Source organism: Schistocerca cancellata, chromosome 9, assembly GCF_023864275.1.
Source record: "Schistocerca cancellata isolate TAMUIC-IGC-003103 chromosome 9, iqSchCanc2.1, whole genome shotgun sequence".
NCBI classification, from domain to species: Eukaryota; Metazoa; Arthropoda; class Insecta; order Orthoptera; family Acrididae; genus Schistocerca; species Schistocerca cancellata.
Window position 1 is genome coordinate 362,700,587 of NC_064634.1, and position 22,146 is coordinate 362,722,732.

Here is a 22,146-nt window from a genome sequence, read left to right on the forward strand (position 1 = left end):
AACACAATTACATATTACGTAATTCGGCAGAAGTAGTTAGTAAACAATATTTTTCGGAAGATTTCACCTTTTTCAGCAAGTCTGTATTCCCTTTTACGTATTTACAAAACTCTACGCAAGTCAGCTTGTAGATCAACTGGCACTGTTAGATTGATTCCAGTCTCTGGCAGCAGTCGATTTCTTTCATCAGTCCACTGGGCCGATATAGTGAAAAACTTCTTTCCACAGTAGCGTTGTCTGCCGGAATAGGAAACTCGCATAATTTTAACAATCGGTATTTGCGTTCAGGAATTTCGGTTTCCTTAAGAAAGTAAATCTACCTTTCTACCACGGAGTGTTCAGACTTCCATTCTTCCGAGTCATGCTTTGTTTCTAGAAAGCTCTTCAGATACACGTATTTCTGAAAACAATTGTCACCTGAAATTTTCACATCATTTTTTTGTCAAGTATATAATAATGTTTTCAATCATCCCCAATCTAAGGTTCCAGATACCGTCATCCAATCAAATACTTGATATTTATTAAAATAAATAGCCCATTTCTAATGTTTTCAATCATCCCCGATCTGAGGTTTCAGATACCGTCATCCAATCAAATACTTGATATTCATTAAAAGAAATAGCCTATTTCTTTAATCTGACGCTATGGTACAGTATAGAAAGCTATTGTCTCTTTCTCAAATTTCGAAATCAAATTGATTATTTCTTGGTTAGGGTTCTCATTCTTTAATTTATTCAGATTCATTTTGGTTTGCATGCCAATAAAATTGGCAGTCTTCATTTGTCTCAGACATCTCTGAATGCCAATTAATGCAACGCCATCTCTGAGACGACCTTGTCAACATAAAGTTGTTGACAAAAATAAAACTAACTACGTTTGCACTATATATTGCGCTAACACATGGCGTTACTTCAGTACTTGAGCCAAGCTCGTAAAAGTATTTTGCAAAATCAGAACAAAACCGGGTCCTGTCGGGATATCGAGACAAGAAAGTCCACAGCGGCGAACGGTCCCGATATATCGGGACGGATGGCAATCCTAGGTATGCCCCAAGGAAGTCTTCTGAGACACTCGTCCATACTGTATGTTAATAACTTGGCAGACAGTATTAATAGTAACCATAGGCTTTCACAGATGGTGCAATTCTTCGCTTCAGCCTACTTAGGACCACGGAGCTCATTTTGACTCTTTGCACATGTCTTCTGTTTCTTCTTAGCCTAGAAAGCCTTCATTTCTGGCAGTGAGTAAGCTTCCTTTCTTCTGCCCACTTCGGTCTGATGCTTCCTGTTCTCTTTTAGATGGTAAGGGACACAGGAAATGTCCCTTGAAGAATGATCTGGCGGAATTTGGGACCGGTCCAGTACGGTTCAGAGTGGAATTTCAAGTTGCTCCGGGTCTGCTTTCACCGCTGTGATCCATTTGTTTTTGAACGCTTTCCCTCTGCCTGTCGCGAAGATACTGGCCGTGAGTCTGCAGGGGTTCATGTGGATCAAATATCTGTAGAAAGCTAGTCGCCTTTTACTGACAGATGTGATTATGTCTTCTTGGAGATTATACAACTCTCTGTGTTGTCTGATCCTGTAGGTGTCACCCGCATCTCTTATTGTCCATAGTGTTCTCCTTTGAATCATAAGCAGTCTGCACTGGAACATAATTTGGCGGATTTTTCATTGTAGGTAACCGAAACATTTTCCCTTTAACAACTTGTTTACATCACTTAAAATCGTAAAAAGGCATTATCGCACATCTTGTTTTGCTCGTGGGGCACAACCACCCCAAGGAAATTTTGTCAGTTCGGAAAACAAAAGACGAAAGCCAATGTAAAACATGAACTAGCCGTCTAAAAAATGACTCTGAGCGCTATGGGACTTAACATCTGAGGTCATCAGTCCCCTAGAACTTAGAACTACTTAAACCTAACTAACCTAAAGACATCACAGACATCGATACCCGAAGCAGGATTCGAACCTGCGACCGTAGTGATCGCGCGGTTCCAGACTGAAGCGCCTAGAACCGCTCGGCCACAGCGGCCGGCGAACTAGCCGTCTGAAGATGAACCTGTCGGCTCGAAACCGGTAACGGCGCTGTTTAAATTAATAAATAGCATTGTAAAAAGTGGCTAGTTGCTGTTATCTTCTACGTAGGAGTCAACCTATATTCTGAAATCCTTCGATTCTTGCAAATACCTGATGTAACAATTTTAAGTAATATGAAATGGAATGATCACACAGTCTCAATCGCAGGCAAGACCTGTAGCAGACTTGGGTTCATTGGCAGACTACTGGGAAAATGCTGTCAGTTTGCAAAGGAGACTGCTTGCAAATCACTTGTGCGTCCCATCTTCAGGTGTTACTCAAGGGATACTAGAAGTGTAGAGATAAGGGTGGCACTAATGGCCACAGGTCTGTTTGATTCGTGAGAGAGCGTCACGGAGATGCTGCAAAGTGTGAATTGGCAGATGCTTGTAGACAGACTCAAATTATCCAGCAAAAGCCTACTTACAAAATTGCGGGAACCAGTATCAAGTGAAAACTCTGCAGAAATTGTTCCTTCGTGTTATGTATCGTTTCCCTAGAGTCTAAAAATGTAATGTAGTATGTACAGAGGCGTTTAAGGAGTCATTCTTCCTATAAGGAATTCTTCCCTCATTCCATATGCGATTGGAACAGGAAGAGAGCAGGAATAAATGCCGAATTGAAGGGATCGGCGGAAGAAAGTGCTAACCATCAATTTAGTGAGAATTGGTCTGATCGCACTATCTGGCGTGGTTTCAGCTGCACTAAATTCTGGCAACAAGTAGTTCCATTTGAAATGCTAGAAAATATTTGTTGCCTTTGTACGTTGTTTTGCGTTACCATAAGAGGGGTGGCTATAAAGTAACGGGACAGATGCTGTCGCTGATAAGTACGCATGCACCAAAGATAAACGACCGAACTGTCGTGAAGTTTCATGTGAAACTTTGAAAAACTGCTACTGAAATCTATCTTTCACTAAAATCAATGTATGGCGAAGCCTGCTTATCAAGTATTTGAGATTCTGAATGGTTCAAGCGTTTCCACGATGGCAGAGAAGACATCAAAGATGACTCACGCCCTTCAACATCAAGAACGGATGAAAATATCATAAAAGTAAGTAAATTGATTCGATCTGAGCGTAGATTGAGTAATCAATCGACTGCGGAAACTCTAGGAGTTAACAAAGAATGCCAAAGGCAAATTTTTCAAACAATTTGACATGAGAAAAGTGAACGCTAAGTTGGAGCCGAAAATTCCCATGATCGAACAAAAAGAAGCACGTGAAAATGTTTTTACTGACACTTTGAATACCGTTGAAAATTATCCAATTTTTTTTGAAAATAGTGACGAATCTCGGTTTTTCACTTATAATACAGAAGCTAAGCGCCATTCCATGCATTGCCAAGCGTCCAACTTCACCGAGAGCGAAAAAACGCTATGGGTTTTGCATCAAGACAACGCACTGGCTCATACCACATCCCAGTGTTTAGATCATCCATCTTATTCACCTGATCTACACCGTGTGACGTTAATCTAGCCACCAACGTCAAATCTGCATTAAAGAGAATAAGATTTCAGTCCGCTGAAGCTGTGAAGGAAAAAGCAGCACGCATCACAAGAAGCTTACAAAGGAAGACTTCAGCAATGTTTCCATTAATGGAAAATTCACATGGAGCGTTATAGCGATAGGGGAGACGAGTACACTGAAGATATCACAGTAACTAAATATCTATGTTTTTGAACTAATATGTTTTACTGCACTAGCCCTGTAATTTTACAGCCACAGCTCGTATCTATGTTCTCGTCTTTCGACGAAAACAGTGCCACGGCATGTCAACATGGCAGTGACGTCGAAATCTTGTAATCGAATTAAGATATGCATGTTTGGTGAGCATGCAAATGAAAAAAGTGATCCATTTTTTTGATGACAGTGATGCAAATCATGATTACACACCAGGAAATTTATCAAATGCTGAAAAAACCGTCTGTGGGGCATAGCATATTGTCTACAGTCTATCCTCAAAAGACATTGGTTAACATTTCCGATAATTCTTTAATATTAGAATGTAATAAATATCAATGAAGGCTTAAAGTTGTTACAGTCACCGGTTCGTTTTACCTTGCAATAATAGAAAAACCTGTAATAAACGTGTTTCAGTGTTAGCATTGTTTAGGCCCTGACAAACAATGTGTTCAAATGGCTCTGAGCACTATGGGACTTAACTTCTAAGGTCATCAGTCCCCTAGAACTTAGAACTACTTAAACCTAACTAACCTAAGGACATCACACACATCCACGCCCGAGGCAGGATTCGAACCTCAGAACCTCAGATGTTAAGTCCATAGTGCTCAGAGCCATTTGAATTTGATATGAGTAGGAACCAGGCTTTGGAAATAAGGTTGTTCCGCAGTGTACCAGAAAAGATCGCTTCCAACATGTATACAAACTGATTCAGTGCACAAGAAAATATATAGGTGGTGGGAAACATGTAGAGAGAATGCTTCAAAACAGACTAAGGTTCTTTACTAGAAGTCTAGACGGCTGAAAGACCACGAAAGAGATTGTTGGACCTTGGTGACAGGAACCAGTGAAACCACCGAATCCAAGACAGGCGGAGGAGAAGAAGAAGAAGAACGGGAGAAAACCCTAACAGTCTTTCTCATGAGGCGCTGTACGCAGCGTATTTACAAGGGCGATATTGGTAATCACTGACGGCAGATGACAAGCAGCAGACAACATCCCTATGAACAACTTATTATTATGGGAACGAGCAAAAGCTAATTTACGTATTCACTTAATACCGGATGGCGCACGAAATCCGTCCCCGAGTACAGACTCGCCAGTTACGCATGAATTGTTGTCCGCCACAAGCGGATATAACGACAAATAGATAAACATGAATTAATTAGATAATAGAGAAATACTGACAATACATAACTTAGTCGCAACGGCTTCGAAACAACAGATGGCAACTGGTGGGCGACAATGAGCAGACTAGTACTCGAGGCGGGTTTCTCGTGTACCATCTTGTATTTGGAACCCGTTCTCCTGCTAGAGTTATTGTAATTTTTTAGTTACCGAACGTACACAATAAAACACAAACTCCATTCTATTGTCAGAACATCAGTAAAGGTGGATTTAAATTTGCTTATAAAAGGGCTACTAAACGGACGATAGAGATAACGGACGTACAACTAGAAGAAACGGAAAGTAGCTTTCGATTTTAATAGCAGCAGCAGCGCATAAACTTCGCTTTAAGGATGGCTCTTTCAAGCCGGCGTGACATTTTTGAAATACAGCAACGGCTCTGGGCGTAATGGCAGCATCACGATTCAGCGCGCTCATGACGTTTCACCACGGCTGTTCGTCGTCACGAACTGTAGCAAATGCTGCGACGCGTGACTGCCTGTACCCCGGAACACGGCGTCTCAAATACCGGGGCCAGCACTGCCGCGAAACTGACGCCGTGGTCCGTTTCCTGAAAGCTTGCAGTCCTCATACGGTACAACGTCCAAAGCACGGTAGATATTCATCCTCTTGCCTAGCGTTTATTCGGTCGTAGCTGATCTGCACCTACATACAAATTCCGCAAGCCAGAGAGTACATTTTCCTACTAGTCATTGCCTTTCCTGTTTCACTCGCAAATAGAGCAAGGGAAAAACTAATGTCTTTATGCCTTCATACAGGCACTAAGTTCTCTTATCTTCGCGGTCCTTACGCGAAATGTTCGTTGGTGGCAATAGAATCATTATGCAGTAAACTTCAAATGCCGGTTCTTTAAATTTTCTCAATAGCGTTACGCTTAAAGAACGTCGGCTTCCCTCCAGGGATTCCCTCTGAGTTCACGAAGCATCACCTCTATACAAGCGTGCTGACTTAGCCTACCGGTAACAAATCTAGCGCCGGCCGAGGTGGCCGAGCGGCTCTAGGCGCTACAGTTTGGAACCGCGCGACCGCTACAGTCGCAAGTTCGAATCCTGCCTCGGGCATGGATGTGTGTGATGTCCTTAGGTTAGTTAGGTTTAAGTAGATCTAAGTTCTAGGGGACTGATGACCTCAGAAGTTAAGTCCCATAGTGCTCAGAGCCATTTTTTTAACAAATCTTGCAGACCGTCTTTGAATTGGTTCGCTTCCTTTAATCCCACCTGGTGGGGATCCCAAACACTCGAGGAGTGCTGAAGAATGGGACGCGCGTACGTTCTAAACGCGGTCTTCTTTACAGACGAACCACACTTTTCCTACAGTTCTTCCAATAAACCGAAGTGGATCATTCGCCTTCCTTACTACTGTCCTCATGTACTCTTTCCATTTCATATAGTTTTGCAACGTTACGCACAGATATTTACTACTAATGCTGTATCCTAATATTACGCATAGTTTTTTCCTACTCATCCGCATTGACTTACATTTCCTACACTTAGAGAAAGCTGCCATTCACCAACTAGAAATTTTGTCTAAGCTTGCTTGTATCCTCCTACAGTCGCTCAATGACGACACCTTCCCCTACATATGATAATATCTCCAGCTTCAGAGGACAGTGAATGACATATCTGCTGAAGCAACAATAATGAGTGCCACTGTCCCTGTACAAGTTCGTTATCCCTTCAAATCCTCTTTTCTAATTAGTGCTTCCGCGTTTGTCAGTATTCTTGGTTGGTGCAGTCTCCTTAAATTTCCTTTCCTCCAGACTCGCGATATCAGAAAACATCTATTTTGTACAACTATAGATTCTTTTTGTATGATTACTGTCATCACGATCGTCGTCATTGTTAGTGACAGCAGCAGTATAATTACCGTTAGTATCAACTTTATTAGTTCATAGTATTATTTACTCACATTTTTTCTACAGACTTTCAAATCATTTTAATACTATTTATCATTTTAAAATAATTATTTCTTAGGTAACTAAGATGTACTACGATGTAACAAAGCAGCAGATTTCAGCTCACCCTGTCTGTTGATACTGTTTGGTTTGTGGGGCGCTCAACTGCGCTGTCATCTGCGCCCGTACAAATTCCCAATCTGTACACAGTCCAGCCTAGCCAATTCCACGAATGACGATGGAATGACGAGGACAACACAAACTCCCAGTCCCCGGACAGAGACAATCCCCAGTCTGGCCAGGAATCTAACCCGGGACCTTGTGATCCAGATATAGCAACGCTAGCCGGTCACCCGGTTCGTCAGATAATTTGTGTGTACGGAGAATAAGAGCGATTCTATCACACTCTCCCGGGGCTCTCCTTTTAATGATATGAGAAATTTATTTTACTTTAAGTTTGGGATCTGATGCCCTTCGTAGCTTCACGCTCTTTAGTTAACATGCGGGACTGAAGTCCTGTGCGCTTTATATCTGCGTATCGTGTACGAAAGGTAGTCATGAACTTATAATTATCACATCGCCAAATATTAAGCCAGACAGTGTGGCCCTTTATGTGTGAGTTGCCTTTGCATTAGTGTATGTGTATGTTGTCTGGTTATGATGAAGGCCTGTTTGGCCAAAAGCTTTGTTCCACAGTCTTTTTGTTGTGCTTATCTATGACTCGACATCTCTGCTACATGGTGAGTAAAAACTATCTTTTTCGTGATATTGTCATTAAGGTATGCAATCATTTTTTTGTTTGCCTAGAGTCCCGCTCTTCAGTATCGTAGCATACTGCTATAGGACCAAAAGAAAATGGCTCCGCCCACTAATAAAAGTGATATCGTGCGGAAATTCGTTTTCTGCATTCGAACAGACAACGCTTATACAATCCATGCTGAGCTGGTACAAGTGTGCGGCAACTATGCACCACTATGTAACACTGTGGGTAGGTGGCGCATACGCTTGCACTGTTGTCAAAAGAAGGTAGTGGCAGTGCATATCTCTGTGGTGAACAGGGAATCTCAAGAGATGCCGAGGCCATGACGTGTCACCATCGAGGAGATAATTGGAAAAAGTGAAAACGTTATGGGTAAGTACTCAACATCTTGCATGTTTCGAAAATGGTACATGTCGCCATCCGTTAGGTTCCGTGATTGGCCACACCCGCTCATAAAGTCCGCCAAACCGAGGCTGCAGAGGAAACGTTGCAGCTGCATCATGCCAGTCCAGACGAATTCTTTAGCTACCTAATCGCCCCGGATGAGAGCTGAGTTATTATGATCTAGGGGCAAAGGAGGAAAGCGGGCAGTGAACAGCCACCGAAATAGGCTATGATCCAATCATCATCGGAAATTTGATGCTGGGTGTTTTTTCGACTGCCTTGGTGTTTTAGTAACAGATTATGTTCGTAAGGGGGAAAGACCATATGAGTGCACAACTGAAGTCTCCTGATAAGATTACGGGGGCTTTCACTACGAACCGTCTAAGGATGCCGCCCAGTGAGGTGTTTCTGCTCTACGACAACGTCCTAGATTATTCTGTACAAGACACTATCGAATAGGCTGCTTCTTTGGCGTATAAAATTTTGCCTAGTCCACGTACTTTCCTGATAAGGAACCCAGTGACTTCTTCCCCTAATCTATTATTAAGAAGCTACTGCGTGGCAGGCATTTGCAGAATGTTCACGAGGTGATTTTGCAGGTCTAACGGTTCCTGAATAACCAAAATGCAGATTTCTAGCTTCATGGTCTCTACCAACACTTCCATCGTTGGGAACACGTGCCACAAAAGGGCGGATGTGTGGAGAAGATCTAACACGCCATCAAGTTGAATGGTTGCAACTTGAGCCGGCCGCTGTGGCCGAGAGGTTCTAGGAGCTTCAGTCCGGAACAGCTCTGTTGCTACGGTCGCAGGTTCGAATCCTGCCTCGGGCATGGATGTGTGTGATGTCCTTAGGTTAGTTAGGTTTAAGGGGGACTGATGACCTCAGATGTTAAGTCCCATAGTGCTTAGAGCGATTTGAACCATTTTTTTTTTTTGTTGCAACTTGAGATTTTCGAGGTGGTGATCACTTTATGATAACTACTTGTAAACTGTTCTTTGTGTGCTGTATTTACAACTGTCCGTGTATCTAATTTCCTGATGCGGGATTTGGGACCCAGCCTGGCATTTCTCTGAACGAGCGTGGCAAAATGCCTAAAATCCACAGTCAGGAAGGCTGGTGCATCAGACCAAAAGTCGTTAATCCGCCGCGCAAGTTCTATCCAGGTCTGGCTAATCTCTGTGTCTCGCAAGCTAGCTTATACGAACAGTTAGCTCGGAAGACATAAGGTCAAGTCACGAAAATAACCACAATCAAAAGTGTGTTTCTTATATAATTAGCTACAATCTCTGTGTTAATAAGGATAAAACAGTGAGTCCTCGGAACTCCAGACCAGTTTCCATACCGCCGTCTGTTTCAAGATCCTAGAGCCTTGAGAATATGCTAAGCTGCAGCTTCATGAATCAAGTAAGAACTTTTGCTTTTCTTGGTATATTAGGCTTACATATTTCTTGTAACTTACTTTCAAACACACCAAGATACATTGTAGTCCATGGGGAATACGAGAAAGTGGTCAACATGCGAGTAACTTGGTGTGAAAAATATATTTTATTTTATGTTCCATCTCAAATGTTAGAGTTCTAAATATATCTGACGCTGTTTCACGATTTCCAGATAATGACACAACTCCAGACACACAAATGCACTTAGGACACAAATCTATTACATTGCGTAGAAATGGGTCAGCTGGGCGGAGGGTGATGGACCTTTCCGACTAGGCACTTGAACAATCCAGGTAACAACCAGTGACCGCCCCACGCCCTGTTCTTCAAACAATCGAACTCCCGAGACATAAAACGTTTTACCTTCTGGACAACACTGCTTTTCAAAAGTATTTCGCACATATTAGTGGACATTAAAATGGGATGTTTCCACGCTTTGCTTTTACAAAGGCTTGAACTCTGCTGGAAAAACTTCCAACGGAGTGTCTAAATGTCTGTGGAGAAATGACAGGCCACTCTTCCTCAAGGGTCGAAACCACAGATGATAGTGATGTTGGAAGCTGGAGTCTGGGCTGAAGTCGACGTTATGATTCATCCCAAAGATGTTCCATTGTGGTCAGGTCGTGACTATGCGAGGTCACTCCATTTCAGAATCCTTAATGTCACAGACCCTTTGCCCCAGAAATGCTGCTTTATGAGAAGGTCTATTGTCATGTTAATACAATCATCGTCTTCGAACTGTTGTTCTGCTGTGCGTATTACACAATGCTGAGAAATGTGTACATCTCCTTCCTCATTTGGTGTTTCCCTACCCGCAATAAGTCCGCTCCGATAGCTGAGTAGGTCAGCGTGACGGATTGCCGTCCAACGGGCCCGGGTTCGATTCCCGGCTGCGTCGGGGATTTTCTGCGCGCAGGGACTGGGTGTTGTGTTGTCTTCATCATCATTTCATCCCCAACCGGCGCGCAGGTCGCCCAATGTGGCGTCGAATGTAGTAAGACCTGCACCAAGGCGGCCGGACCTGCCCCGTACGGGGCCTCCCGGCCAATGACGCCAAACGCTCATTTCCATTACCCGCAATAATGGGACCACACCGTAATCACCTTACACTGTAACATCGTCTCTTCTTCACTGTTGACACTACACATGATGGCCGCTGGCGTTCTTCAGGCACACCTGTCCATCGGCTTGCCATAGGATATAGCGTGATCCCACTCCAAAACACTCTTTCCAATATTGTACTATCCAGTGGCTTCGCTCTTTACACCAGTTCAAAGCGTTCCTTAACGTTACAGAAATGTGTGGCTTATGAGGACCTGCTCGACCACTGTACGTCATCTGAATTACCTACGCACAGTCATTGTGCTAACTGGACTGCTGGTAGTACTTCAAAAATGGCTTCAAATGGCTCTGAGCACTATGGAACTTAACATCTATGGTCATCAGTCCCCTAGAACTTAGAACTATTTAAACCTAACTAACCTAAGGACAGCACACAACATCCAGCCATCACGAGGCAGAGAAAATCCCTGACCCCGCCGGGAATCGAACCCGGGAACCCGGGCGTGGGAAGGGAGAACGCTACCGCACGACCACGAGATGGGGGCGCTGGTAGTACTGTTGATTCGCACTGCATCTACTTGCTGTTACTCAAAAATTCTACTTTCGTGCAGCAACAGGGTGCGTAAAGCCTCCTGGTATAGTTTTCCCAATTGGTCGGTCGTTTATCCAGGATTTGACCCTGTTCACAGACCAAGGCGATGTGATTGGGCGACGTCTGTTTACTAGCTAAAGAACGACAAATATCGTTAGTGATTTTGAAAGCATAACGACTAATAAAACGATGACAGATGTGAATAACGCATACATCACAGCAGATTGTGCACACAAAAGATTAAGTAAAGGAACTGCCCGCAGGCAAGGAGACTTCCCAATAGATCATTTGACAGCGGTGACGTCAGAGGTTTGTACTGCACTGTGTTTGAGAGAAAGGAGGCTCCAGTCCCACGCAGGTATTGTCTTAGTCTTTCTTTCGCTAGCTGTCACCTTGGATGTGGAAGGTCTAACACTCATATGCAAAGACTGCTTTGTTTATCGGGCGCTGAAAAGCTGTCTTGCACTGAGTGGCAAAATGTTCACATTCTCTTCGCTAGAATACGGTGACGTGTGCAGTTCACGAAACTATGTGCAAGCTTGCAGCCTTATAGGCTCTAAGTTGGCATGCTTTACTGTTACAGTGAGATACAAACAAAATTAGGAACGGGTACGTCTCGGGAATCAGCTAGCCTATGAATTTCCTGTCCACTCAGTGGTGTCTACGCTCGGCCTAATAGTAAGAAAAGCACCGCCTGTTAATACGTACGCCTCATTTCTTATTTGTCATCGCCCTGCCCGCTCATTTTGGCTCAACGTTCTTTTTGTTCCCCAACAAATTGCCATAAGCCCTTCGCTATTTTTAATTTATATAAACGGTTTGGGAACCAAACTGCGCAGCTCTCTTGATCGTTTACAGCCTAATAAATTCCTTAATAGATCAAAAAGAATTGCAAAATTTTAATAAAATTATCAGACTTGATCGCTAAATATTTTATTCGTGGCGACCCGTTTCAATTTTTGAAAATCATCTTCAGATAATTAAGAGTCTCCTTTGGAGATCTGAGCAGACGCCGAGCGGAACCAAAATTCGTGGACTGTCTTTCGGCATATGTTCGGCTCCGGTCGCCGTTTCTACAGATCGCTACAGAAAACAATTATCTCAAGATGATCTTGACTGAAACCCGTTACCACGAACAACATATTTTTCGATAAAGAATGATTACTTAATAAAACTGAATTTAGATTGCTGACTTCCAATAATATCGTCAAAAACCATGAATTGCAAAATTATTTAGAAAGATGTCTACTAGTGCGAAAGTGCATGAAATGAAATGATCGTACGGCATTGTTGGGCGGGAGACCCCCTGCGGGGTGAAAAGTTCAATGAACGACAGCTCGTTTGCCTTATTGCAAAATAGGTGAAAGAATGTGTCATACTGATAAGCTTGTTGAGATGGCAATCATTAAAAAACATTGTTTTTCGTTGCGCCGATATCTTTTTACCTAATTTCAATCATTTATCCAACTCCTCCGAATGCCAAAATATTTTGTGGACTCCCACCTACATAGGGAGAAACGGTAATTGTAATAAAATAAGAGAAATCAGAACTCATACGGGAAGATTTAATTATTCATTTTTCCCACGGGCTATTCGAGAGCGGAAGTCGTAAGCTGAAGTCTTAAGCTGGTTCGATGAATCTACTGCCACGCCTTAAGTTTGTATTGCAGAGTAACCATGAAGATAGAATTAAAGTCCAGGCAGTAACAATGAAAGCTCACGATTAGCTACGGCGAGGAAATCAGGACAAAGTATTGGAGAATCATTTTAACGGTATGAGGAATGTATCATCGCATACGGATAAATGTCACGTAAAACATCGGCAAGAAAACTCTTCATCTTTTAGTTTCTAATTAGTGAATATTTTATGTGACGTTAGTGATGAACTTCAATCTATAGATGAACACTTGTAGACCTACACTACATTCCTAAACCAAAGTTTATCGATGACTGGGCTGGAGTACGTAGCTATCACACTATTCGGTATGCACTGGGCGACGCCTCTCAAGACATGACCAATAGTTGACGAGAACCTGTTCCATACCTTGATTGTTCGCCGTACCGCAGGCACATGAGGTTTTAATGTTTGTAGAAACCTAAAATAATTACTGATGCAACGGACCATTCGTATTCAGAGGCGCTTTATCAACGTATAAGGACAGTGGGCGTTAGTTTCTTCATTTTTAAAAGCAAGAGAACAAATTGAACATTTTTCGTGAACAGTGAAGAATTCCTGTGAGCAGACAATTACCAATAAGGTTTGTGCCATTGCTCAATGTTTTTCTTTCGGCCTCCTATTTCGCAAAGCAATCATGATTATGCAATTACTGCGCCTACCGAGGAATGTAAACAGTGAATTTTTCCTTGATTTATGTATGAATGAAATAGAACAGAAACCCGCAACTTAGGTACGAGTCACTTCGACGTTCACGCCCGAGCGAGTTACGAATACGAAGCAGTTCTTGGTATAAGTTTACGTGACATGTTTGCTGGCGGTGGTGTGAGGGACACGCCCAAAAGGTTAGCCAAATACTTTTCGGATTCTCTGAGTGTAGCTGTGAATACACTGTGCGCAAAGTTCGTGGGAAGGCTGTCGGCTGCCGTAGCCCATGCATTCATTTCTATCTGGCTAGAAATGGGTTCCTGCACCCAGCCCTTTATTCAACTCTGTGTCGATCAGACCGTCTATCATCGTACACAGCTCTGAGGAGGGTCGTAAAACAATTTTGGTCCCCTTGAGCTACGATTTAAGCGCGTGGAAACATTGTTTCTGCAATACTGAAGCTCTGCCTCAGTCACTGTTGACATCGAAAATCCGAATTACTGTGTAATCTATGTTACGACTTGGGCCCGGATTCTTGGGGTTTTATGAAATGGACTTAGCCCTTTATGTTCTTGGAATAGACCCCTTTTTATGTTTCAACAGTTTCAGCATTTTTTGGGTATTTTTTGTGAAAAATACAACGAACACTGATATTATCAGAGATAATTTTATTATATAGGAGGCGATAAAAAAAGTTTCGGTCAGAAGATCACACTAACCCCTTTCCTACATGTCGGTGTTTGTATACCCACATCAGAGCCGCGCTGGGTTGCATATACGCTGCAGCAACGCTCTGAAAGGGAAAATTTTTGATCGCCACTTATAATGTTGACACGCTTATTCTAGGTCTTTGGGGTAAATGAACAACTAATCCTTGTATCGGCACTCGAAAAAATGAATGAACAATTAAGTTATTGTATCTGTTCTAGAAATATTTTTTCTGTTTACAGTACCATGTAGGTTAACAAGGAGTCTTATGAAAAATTCTTATCACATTTCACTCTCATAAAAACACACTCCTGAGATGTGTACCTATGTGTAACCCACAATCCATGGCCTAACGCTACAGCTAACAAGAAGTTTTATACTAGATTTTCGTATTGTGGTACACAATTAACCGCATTTCTAAGTTTTGTAAAGTGAATTGTCTCTCGGTACATTTTTTGTAGGCCGACAAAAATCTCTCCACAGCTCAAGAGACCAGTGGTGCGTATTTCATCGATGTAATTGCTCGTGGCCCACAGGACAAACGCGCTTCGAACTTCTCGCCCTGAATAATGGCGGACGTTATCTTCACATCCAGTATTCCTTAATTTAGGCCGGCCTGGGTGGCCGAGCGGTTCTAGGCGCTACAGTCTGGAACCGCACGACCGCTACGGTCGCAGGTTCGAATCCTGCCTCGGGCGTGGATGTGTGTGATGTCCTTAGGTTAGTTAGGTTTAAGTAGTTCTAAGTTCTAGGGGACTGATGACCTCAGAAGTTGAGTCCCATAGTGCTCAGAGCCATTTGAACCTTAATTTAGTTTGACGTCATTGGCTGGGAGGCCCCTTACGAGGCAGGTCCGGCGGCCGTAGTGCAGGTCTTATTACATTCGACGCCACATTGGGCGACCTGCGCGCCGGATGGGGATGAAATAATGATGAAGATAACACAACACCCAGTCCCTGAGCGGAGAAAAATCCCGACGCCGTCGGGAATCGAACCCGGGCCCGTAGGACGGCAATCAGTCACGCTGATCACTCAGCTATCGCGGCGGACCCTTTCTTTAGTGGGGCATGTTGTACACACTAAACCAGGTATTTCCTCCAGATACATCTCCACTGTGGGGAACACGCCTACCCCATCTTTCAGTGCCAGAGGTCAGGCTTATAATTTCGTCAGGTAGAGGATGGGAACATGTTGGAAATGAGCTCTTAAAAATGCCAAGTATGCAACATTCTTGTTATTCTTAAGTCCCGTCTTGGCGTTTTCGTTAAAACGTAATTCACTAGTGTCGAATGTCTCTAGTGCCTCTTTGTCTTTTTAAATGCGTTCGGCATGACACAAAAATGTCAAAAGCCAGGTGCACCAACGGGTAAGACTAAAAGTATGCGTTCTAGTGGGAGGGGAATGGTTGGTGCCATTTCCTCAAGGAACGAACGCGGGTGGGAGCTTAGAGAAATACTTTCTTAACAAAGGAAATGACACTGTTAAACTCAGGAAAACTGTTTGGTACTTTCTCTTCTGGACCGTGTAAGCCGTAGGCAATGCAGGTGCAATGAAACGTACAGGGCACAATTCTTTTAGTGTCGCTCCCACTTTTAACAAACAGACAGCACATTCTGTCGCTAACAGCAAAAAGTTCTCATCCCTACGTTCTCTCGTCCGTAGGGTGCGCGCTACAGTACTTTGATTTGTCTTCTCCAGTTCCTTACCCAGGAGTAGGGAATAAATTGTCCCACAACGATATTAGCAATAAATCTGCCACAACTGCTAGTGTTATTGTGCACCGAAAGCCAAGTATAGTGGTCACCAATGTATGTTTCTGTATTGGCAATAGCCTTTTCGCGCATCTGTTTACAAGAATTTATGCGCAATGTCGACTCGTCTGGTATACTGCGGCCGCAGATACTCTCCAGGAAGGTTTTTAGCACGATCCATTGCACATTAGCCGACACAAAGCCTCGAGCAAGTCTAGATTAAAAGTCCACTGCACTGTTTGTCACAGAGGAAATTAAGGACTGAATCTGTTGCTTATTCTTCTTAGTGATGCTCCTAATTTGACATTTGGTATCTTTGCGTCGAAAGTCCGCCTCCTTAGCTGAGTCGCCAGCTCGTCTGACTGCCATGCAGCGGGTCTGGCTTCGATTCCCGACCGGATCGGAGATTTTCTCTGCTGGGGGACTGGGTATTGTCCTCATTATCATTTCCTCATCATCGTCACTCAAGTCGCCCAATGTTGCCCCGAAATGACTTGCAACTCAGCGTCCGAACTTCCCCACGTGGGGACTCCCGACCGTCACAGCCATTCAATCATTTCATTTCATTTTCGTGTTGAACAGCATGTGAATTTTTTTCATGGCTTATCCAAAATTAAACCAAAGAACAATTCGAAGATGGCAGTAACTAAAAAATAATAACGTGATCATGAAAAATGTCAGTTTCAATTGAATCGTATATGCATGTCAGTAAGATAATCTTAAATTTCGATTTGAAAAACAGAGGGAAGAAGGCTAATTTTTTATAGCAAGAAGACTGGTAGATAAAATTGAGAGGTAAAAATGACTAGTGTTTACTTGCTTGTTTTTGAAAAGCCTCACAACAAAAGAACCTGTTTGTCAGTTGTGAAAATTTTAGTCTTCCCCAATCCACTATCTTAAAAAAGACCACTTTTTGACTTCTTCTGTTTAAGCATGACAAAATCATACTTAAACTGTACTGCTCAGTGCGAATCAACACACCACGCAATTACTTCGTAACTACAAAAATAAATGGACTGAACTGTCACCGATTTGTTCCATTGTCGGACGGCATTTAAGTAAAGGCTGGCTGGGTTTGACCCAACGTAGCGGCGTGTGGGCATAGTCTCAAAGCGACAATGAAGCGACAATGCGTCATATACAATCTCCAGAGTGGGCTACATTTCTTACACCTTTCAAACTACGTACGTTGTCATAACGACAAACGACATTGTACCACACACGTTCTTGATTTCAGTGCAGCAGATAAATTTATTTGCTACGTACTTTCTTAAAATATAGAAAATCGTACTGGTGATTTTCCTTACTGATAATTCGGAAAATGTTTTTAAAAGCCGTGTTTTTCTGCATAAGTCCTCATTAGCCTCTACTTTTTCTGCGCATGTTCAAAGTTGGTTAACTCGCGACGATCTGCAATGTTCAATACAGACACGTCAGTAACAGACTGCTCAGACGTCCGTTCTATATTCGCACGTACATTGCACCATTCGGGCGTCATACACAACTCATCTTAAAATAGGACACATCTCCGTGACATCTGATCACTCAGTTCGAAACGCATGTTTCTTCAGTTCTGAGGCAATGCGCTGTCTCTTGCACGGCAGAAGGAAATATATGTTAGATGGCCAGGGTACGAAGTCAACTAATATTGAGGAGCTGTTGGCACTATTATATGACGATGTTTTGTAGCTTACCGTGTTGGAAGACATCGGACGAATCCCGGTGCAGTTGCAGAGGAACGACGCCTCGGTAGCGCCTGCCGTCATCGCTGAGGACTCCGCCGGCAATCACGAGGAGCACCAGTTGGAACAGCACCATCACTCGCACCAGCATGGTGTAGCTGCTAGTTCGGGAACTACGGACGCTTCTTGACACTGCACTACCGCGACCGCCATAAGGCACCTGTCATCGGTGACCACAAGCACTAGGTCCGTGAGTTGCCGCCACTCCAGCACGGCCCTCCGCGTCGGCTCGGCTGCTGAACCGCGACGCGTTGAAGTCTCCGGCCGCACCACGCCCACCTCACGACCGCGACGTCTCACCCGCGCACGCCATCGGTCGCGTGCAGATTGGGGACCCGGGAGGAGGCGCGCTCTCGCCGCGCCGCTCGCCGTGACGTAGGCGGCGACCGCAGCGCCACGCGGTCGCTGCCAGTACTACTCGTTGCTCTCCGGCAGGACGCGTCAGTTCGGAGTTCGTGGGGGCGTAGAGCAGTATCTACTACAGCTTGCCTGTACACATTTAACTCTATTGTTATTGTGGTCTTAAATTCGAAGACTAGTATAATGTATCTCTCGACGTGAAGTCTAACCTCTGCTGACTTTAGTCAAGCCTTGGTTACAATTTTCACCACGCCCACTCTGTCCTCGGTATATAGCTGACGATTGTTTGATGCCTCAGGATGTGTCCTATCAGCCGACTCCATCTTTTGGTCAAGCTGGGTCACAAATTTCTTTTCTTCCCATTTCGATTTCAGTACCTCTTCATTAATGATCCGATCCACCCACCTAATATTCACCTTCTTCTATAGCACCACATATTGGAAGCTTCTTATCTGAAATATTTTATAGTCCATATTTCACTTCCATACAAGGATACACTCTAAATATCTCCATAAAAACTTCCTAATACTGAAATTCACATTCGATATCAACAACTTTCTCTTTTTCAGTAACACTTTTCTTCTCTTTCATTCTTCTCTTCGTTAGTGATCCGATCTATCCCTTTAATCTTCAGCTTCTTCTGTATCACCACATATCGAAAACTTCTTATATGTACTTTCTTATTGTCCACATTTCATTTCCATGCAAGGATACTCTACAAGTGTATCCAGAAAAACTTCCTAATACTTAAATCCACAACTGATATTAACAAATTTATCTTTTTCATCTCTTTTCCAGAAACTCGTTTCTTGCTGGCATCAGTATGCATTTTATCTCCTCTACTTCGGCCACTGTCAGCTATTTTTTTACCCTAATAGCAGGCTTCCAGTACCTCATTTCCTAATCTAATTTCCTGCCCTAATAGCAAATCTCATCCACTACTTCCAGTACCTCATTTCTAATCTAATTTCCTGAACACCGTCTGTTTTAGTTCGACGACGCTCCATTACCATTCTTTATATTCCTCTTATAATTTCTTTTCAGGATATACCCATTATGTCCGACAGATTTTCTAGACCCTTTGGCATATCTGCCAGAATTACAGTGTCATAGTCAAACTTTAAAGTTCTTTTTTCTTTTTTTTTATTCTAGGACATTAATTCTGTTTGAAAATTTCTCTTTGATTTCCTCTGTTGCTTGCTCACTGCAAAGTCTGATTAATTTGGGGGCTACTGTTATATCCTTTCTCCCTTCTCAGTCACTGCTTCTTTTCATATCCTTTGACTCTTATAGCTGTAGTTTGGATACTGCCAAATTGTCGATAACCTTTCAGTAACTATCTTTTATCCCAGCTACCTTCAGAGTGCATTCCAGTTGACATTTCCAAAACATCCTCTAAATATGCAAATGTCATTGGTAGGATTGCCGTCCTTCAGTCTTCTAAGACAACTCGTGGGGTCGCTATTGCCTTGCACCTTCCTACATTTCTCCTGAAATTAAACTGATCTCCCATAAAATCGGTTTCTCCAAGTTTTTGCATACTTCTGAGAAAAAAGCTGATGGTTCTGTAGCATTTATACATGTTATCTCTTGCCTTATTTGGAATTAAAACTATTACATACGTATTGAAGACTGAGGTATTTCGCTTGTCTCAAGTATCTTACAAACCAAATCGAATAGTTTCGTCAAGATATGTTATCCACAGGATCTCACCAATTCTCAGCCAACTACTGCAGTGTTCTATCAAACTCTTTCTGCCTAGCAGTAACGTATCTGCCATCTCATCTTCATCTTTTCCTCTTCCTTTCCATTATATTGTCTTTAAACTTCGTTTCCTTTGTATAGCCTTTCATATATTCTTTCCACCTTTCAGCTTTCCCTTCAATGATGAGCACTGCCTTGCCCTTGCCTCCCCCCTCCCTCTGAACTCTTAATAGCCACACTGGTTTTCACTTTCCTCCAAAGATTTCTTTTATTTTCATATAGACCTCATCTGTGTTCGGTTAGTCATTCTTCATTATACAGCTCTGCATTCGTCGTCCAGCCATTCCTCATTTGCTTATTTGGTACTTTCTGTCAGTCTGATGTATAGACGTCTGTGCTCCCTTCACCCACTTCATTTGATACGTTTTTGGATTTGCCGCTTTCGTCCCTCAAGCTTAAAATTTCGTATGTTATCCGAGAATTTCCTCTGGGTCTTGTCTTTTTGCTCTTTGATCTTCTGCTGCCTTTAGTATTCTGTCTCCGAAAGCTTCCCATTCGTCTTCTGTTGCGTTTCATTTCTATGTTGAAGTACATCGTTGCATATAAACTCCCCTTGAAATTCAAACAATTTCTTGACCATTCACCTTTTCTAGATCCTTTCCTCCTAATTATCCTAAGTTTCTGCAATTTCTTCACTTTTTATTTGCGGTTCATAATGAATAAAGCCTGACAACGTCTTTAGCTGCCCGTCGAAATGCACCGATGCGCAACACCTTAGGACGAAAGTAACTTTCGTGTGAAGTGACACTGACAAGTAACACAGATCGATGAAACTTGGACCATATATAGAAAGCAGTGCTACAGTGTAGTACAGAAGGAAATGAAAGAAAGCACAATGAGACGAACAGAAATGACACTTTTATTTAATTAAAGTAACTACACAGATGTCATCGCTATTCATGGTAGGACCCTGGGAATTACAAAATGCGAAACATAGTTCTTAATATGGCGTGTGATCGCCACGGACAGTGCACCAGTGTAGTACACATAAATAGTAAAAAATATGGTGACCATTTACACGATTTTCTTAAGCTTTTTTCTCACATACAGTGATTTTGCGCTGGACTATGTTCGGTCTCTCACTCCACATCATTACGCATTCAAGAATGTTTCTGTTGAGCTGAAGAGACATAATTCTTGATCCGCCAACGCCTCCACGACGCACTCTTCGAAGTGTTCATTTTTTTCGGGTACCGGTAATGTGCAAGCTGACAGAAGCTTATTTATTAAGGTGATTGATGGACCAACGACATCTTCTCAAATTCTGCTGCGCAAGTAATTATTTGCCTAGATCGTTGGCCAGTTCTTTGTGTCCTCAACAAACAAGATTATTGTAACTTTCTAACCTTAGCGATATACAGCATGTGATCAAAGATATCCGGACACCTGGCTGAAAATGACTCACAAGTTCGTGGCGCCCTCCATCGGTAATGCTGGAATTCAGTATGGTATTGGCCCACCCTTAATCTTGATGACAGCTTCCACTCTCGCAGGCATACGTTCAATCAGGTGCTGGAAGGTTTCTTGGGTAATGGAAGCCCGTTCTTCACGGAGTGCTGCACTGAGGAGGGATATAGGTGTCTGGCACGAATTCGGCTTTCACAACATCCCAAAGGTGTTCTATAGGATCCAGATCAGGACTCTGTGCAAGACAGGCAATTACAGAAATGTTATTGTCGTGTACCCACTCAGCCATAGGCCGTGCATTATGAACAAGTCCTCTATCGCGCTGAAATATGCAGTCGCCATCCTTGAATTGCTCTTCAACAGTGGGAAGCAAGAAGGTGCTTTAAACATCAATGTAGGCCTGTGCTGTGATAGTGTCACGCAAAACAACAATGGGTGCAAGCCCCCTCCACGAAAACCACGACCACACCATAACACCACCGCCTCCGAATTTTACTGTTGGCACTACACAAGCTGCCAGATGAAGTTCAGTGGGCATTCGCAATACCCACACCCTGCCATCGGATTGCCACATTGTGTACCGTGATTCGTCATTCCACACAAGTTTTTCCACTGTTCAGTCGTCCGATGTCTACGCTCCTTACACCAAACTGCATCAGTATCCTCCGCAAGTACCACGACCGTTAGGCGGAAGGTGAGAAAACTTGGATTTCATGGTCGAGCGGCTGCTCATAAGTCACACATCACGCCTCGCTTGGTGTAAGGAGCGTAAACATTGGACGACTGAACAGTGGAAAAACGTTGTGTGGAGTGACGAATCACGGTACACAATATGGCGAACCGATGGCAAGTGAACGTCATCTGCCAGCGTGTGAAGTGGCAACAGTAAAATTCGGAAGCGGTGGTGTTACGGTGTGGTCGTGCTTTTCACGGAGGGCGCTTGCACCTCTTATTGTTTCGCGTGGCACTATCGCAGCACAGGCCTTCATTGATGTTTTAAGCACCCTCTTGCG

The 22,146-nt window shown here is 43.2% G+C and overlaps 1 protein-coding gene across 1 annotated transcript in view; it reads right to left on the bottom strand.

The window, feature by feature from the left end:
- Window positions 1-17,915, bottom strand: part of LOC126100342 (mucin-19-like) — a 445,217-nt gene extending 427,302 nt beyond the window's left edge. The window contains exon 1 of the mRNA XM_049910954.1: window positions 17,555-17,915. Within this exon, the coding sequence (XP_049766911.1) occupies window positions 17,555-17,693 (139 nt within the window). The 5' untranslated portion in view covers window positions 17,694-17,915. The remainder of the gene's footprint in view (window positions 1-17,554) is intronic.
- Window positions 17,916-22,146: the final 4,231 nt, after the last annotated feature.